A 3,757-nucleotide genomic window follows, 5' to 3' on the forward strand; every position below is an offset into this window, starting at 1 on the left:
CCGGGGCAAACGATGGGGGGGGCGATGGGGGGCGATGAGGCAATGGGTGTGTAGAAGGGGATGAGGTGGAGGTGGGAAGGAGGAATGGGGGAATGGGGAAATGAATGGGGGGGGGGGGGTTGTGGGATGCGCACAGGGATGTGGTTGGTTGGTGGCGGGTTGGTTGGTTGGTTGGTTGGTGGGTTTTGCGGAGGGAGTTGATGCGGTGTTGGTGATGCGGTTGGTCGGTCAGACAGCACAACTGCTCTTCTGGTCTGGGGGACTGGCTGGGTACGACCTCGCGTGGCTGGTGGCGGTGGGACAATGGAAGCGAGCTCTGAAGGGACCAGATTGGAGGAAGATGAGCTGGAGGAGGTGTTTCACGATGCCATTGCACGGTGTGCTGCCTTTGCCATCCCGCCGACTGAGATCGAGAAGCTCGAGCTGTACGGTCTGCTGCAGCAGGCCTTCTTCGGCGACGCTCTGCTCGCCGACAAGCCGCACTCGCTCTCGACCGAGTTTGGGCCCAAGGCCAAGTTCCAGGCGCACTACGCCAACCGAGGCAAGACGCCCGAGGTTGCCATGACTGAGTATGTGCTGTATGTCGAGCGGTTGGCCAAGCACTGCGAGAAGAAGGCCGGCAACGACATCGCCTCCCGCAGAGCCTCGCTCTCGCACAGGTCCTCGCCCAGGCGCAAGACCTCGCTCTCGCGCCTCAACTCGCAGCACTCATCTGGCCGGCGCTCGTCCAAGGGCTCGCTCCGCTCCTCGCTCCGCCGCATGCACGTTCTGCACGGCTCCATGAACATGGACAACGATAGCCTCGCCCAGATCATCAAGCCGATTTCGTCGTCGACCTCACTCGGCAAGTCGACGTCCAAGAACTTGTCGAGCACCACCTTGGGCTCGCTCAACGGTCATGTCGCGGCTAGCAGTGGTAGACAAAGCTATCGCACGCTGCAGAAGGAAGAAACCGGTGGCGAGGATGGCTTGGGCGAGCCGGTTCTCCGGCCGTCGCCGCTCTCTGACCCGCAGATCTGGAAGGGCTGAGAGCCCTGTGTAGGTGGTGGCCGACTGACGGAGCGTTTGCACTGGCTTGGCTACAACTTGGCGCTCGACCGGGACCGGCTAAGACTGCTGCCGACACGGAACTCGTCGATCGAGTACTTGACCATCGAAAAGAGTGAGAAGAAGAACTCCATGTTGGTGTTGAGCAGACAGAACGAGCCTGCAAGCCGGCGACGCGCCTCACGGTCGTGCCGGACCCACTCCTGGAACTGCGTGCAGTTGGCGATGGAGACAAGGTCCGACTTGGAGACCAAGGCGTCCGAGGCCTCGAAGAGCTGAAAGAGCGTGCAGAGGTCATTGATGAACGGAAGCACGTCTAGCGACTGCGCCTTGGACACGTCGGGCGCAAAGGTAAACTGCGCGTGCTCGACAAATCCGTTCGGATGTGACGATTGTAGCAGGCCCGACGCCACCAGCTGCGAACCGAGGGCGCTCACGTCGTCGGCGTTGGCGTGCGGCGGAAGGTAGGAGACAAGCCAATCGTGCGCATCTTCGTAGCTCACATCCGCTGTGGCCAGCGTGCACTCCATGGCCGCCACAATCTGATGATCCGAGTCCTGCAGCCCGGCGAGCGCCGCCGTCAGGTTGGTCTTCAGGCGCTCCGCTAGAGAGTCGGAGAGCTCGTTAGCGGCGTCGGAGGCCGCAGCGTCGCGCAGCTCCTGCACAATGGCTGTCATGTCGGCGAGGATGGCGTCGCGGCCGCGCACAAAGTGATAAAACAAATTGCGACAGTCGCGCTCATTGATGTGGCCTGAGCCGGTCGAGGCAGCCTTGGCCGGCGCGGTCTTGGAGATGTTGAGGAGGAAGGTGCGGACTGAATGGGTCTTGAGTTGGGCAAAGGCGGCGTTAGCGGCTGCCGACGCTGACGGCGCCACCATGTCCTGCGACTTGGCGCCCGAAATAATGCGATTGGCCAGCGACTGCAGGATCTTGGCCACCTTGACAAGCATGACCCGCAGCGGGCCGGGCACTGCATCTGGGAGCAGGCCGTACTCATGCGGCGAGACAATGGCTGGGCAGACAAAGCGGAGGAAGAAAAACCCGACCACAGGCGTGAGCTCGGCAGATGGGAACTTGCCCACCACAATCCGTCGCATCTGGTAGCAGAGGTCCATAAACTTGATTGGTGTGGCATCGACTTGCGCCACGATCCAGTCGACCACGTAGCACGCGGCCTGGAAGACGAGATCGTCCTCAAAGGCGGCAGCAGCCGATGCCGCCGCAGCAGGACCGGCTCCGAGCTTGGACATACCGTCGGGGTTTGGCTCGGCACTCGCACCTGCGTTCGTGCTCCCGCTTTCGCTGCTGGCGGCCTCGTCCTCGAGCAGCTCCTGAACGACGACTGCAAACTTGGACTTGATGCCAACCCGGATGAGAAAGCCGTCGGCTACAGGCAGGTCTTCGCCCGAGTTGACGACGACAACCTCCTTCTTGCCGCGCGCGTCGGGCCCGGTCACCGGTGTGTTGGTGCGCACAAAGATCTGGTTGGTTGATGAGAGGTTGCGGAGGACAAAGCAGTCGCGTTGGCGGTCATACTCGAGAGCAGCATGCTCCTTGGAGACCGAGTCGTCACCGAGCTCTTTGAGCTGGCCAGTGCCCGGGATGACGATAGTGTTGCCGCGCTGTTTGGAACGCCCAATCTTGACGGGCGCGTCAGTGGTGAGTGGGTAGACGCCGCCCTTGAGCGGGCCCTCGCGGACGTGCAGCGAGTACTTGCGCCCGTTGGCCACGTTTGTGGTGAGCAGCGGCGAGGTGGCAGCCGAAGCCGGCGGCGGTGCAACTAGTGCCACCGACGCCCGCTTCGACTTGGCTGGCGACTGGACGCCAAGCGCAGGTGGCGCGGTCTTCTTGGGCGGTGGCGGGGCGAGCGGCATGCCGCCGGGCGTGATCGCCTCGGCCGACGCCGCGCGGGCCTCGTGTGGAAAGACCAGGTCGGCCGACGACTTGGCCTCAAAGGCCGCGAGCAGGTTGACGATGAGCGGCGCCACGACCGTGGCCAGGTACGGCTTCCCAATTTCCTTCGAGTACGCCTTCATCAGCTTGGTCGACGCCGAGTTGGTGCGGAAGAGCGTCGACGCCGTGGTCGTCGCGCCCACTTCGGTCTCGACAAGCTTTGTCAGCAGCGCAAGCGTCGAGCCACGGTCCTCAAACACGCGGACCACCAGCTCGGGCACGGCCTCCTGAGTCTCGTGCGGCATGGTGCGGAGGAGGGCCGAGACCGCCAGGTACGATGAGTGCAGCACAACCTTGAGCAACGGCTTGTACCGTCGCAGGCGCTTGGTCATCAGCACCGATGGAAACCGCAGTGCCATCTTGCCGACCACCTCCTCGGCCGACGCCGCCTCCTCGCCGGCCGCCAAGCCAGCGCCCGACACCGACCGGGCCAACAGAGCGCCACCAGCCTCATCGGCCGCCTCTTCCGCCGTCACAAACGGCCGCGACAGCCGCGAACGCGAGAGACCCTTGCCACGACTGCTGCTGCTGTTGTTGTTGCTCCCGCTCCCGCCGTCCCGCTCGGCAGCCAATGCTGCCAGCGCCTCGGCAAACGCTTGCTCGGCCTCTGCTACCGCATCCGCACACTCGGGCCTGCTGCGGAGCTCGTCACGCAGCGCGCAGACCTCGGTCCACCGCCCTGCCATGACTTCTACCGACAATGTTGTGTGTGTGTGTAGGAAGGAGGTAGGGGTGGGTGGGTGGGGGGGTGGGGGGG

At 63.7% G+C, this 3,757-nt stretch overlaps 2 protein-coding genes across 2 annotated transcripts; one reads left to right on the top strand and one right to left on the bottom strand.

Annotated features, from left to right (window-relative positions):
- Positions 1–268: 268 nt before the first annotated feature.
- Positions 269–1,455, top strand: AMSG_03998 (uncharacterized protein). The gene has a single exon (XM_013903795.1). The coding sequence runs from the start codon at positions 304–306 to the stop codon at positions 1,027–1,029; it is 726 nt and encodes a 241-aa protein (XP_013759249.1). The 5' UTR covers positions 269–303; the 3' UTR covers positions 1,030–1,455.
- On the bottom strand, positions 1,051–3,686 carry AMSG_03999 (uncharacterized protein; the record flags this gene model as incomplete). The annotated part of the gene is made up of 1 exon (XM_013903796.1): positions 1,051–3,686. One exon carries the CDS (start codon positions 3,684–3,686, stop codon positions 1,080–1,082), a length of 2,607 nt encoding a protein of 868 aa, XP_013759250.1. The 3' UTR covers positions 1,051–1,079.
- Positions 3,687–3,757: the final 71 nt, after the last annotated feature.

Source organism: Thecamonas trahens, assembly GCF_000142905.1.
Source record: "Thecamonas trahens ATCC 50062 unplaced genomic scaffold supercont1.16, whole genome shotgun sequence".
Taxonomy (NCBI): Eukaryota; order Apusomonadida; family Apusomonadidae; genus Thecamonas; species Thecamonas trahens.

Coding starts and splice junctions, on each gene's coding strand:
- AMSG_03998 (XM_013903795.1), top strand. CDS start 304: ATGGAAGCGAGCTCTGAAGGGACCAGATTGGAGGAAGATGAGCTGGAG.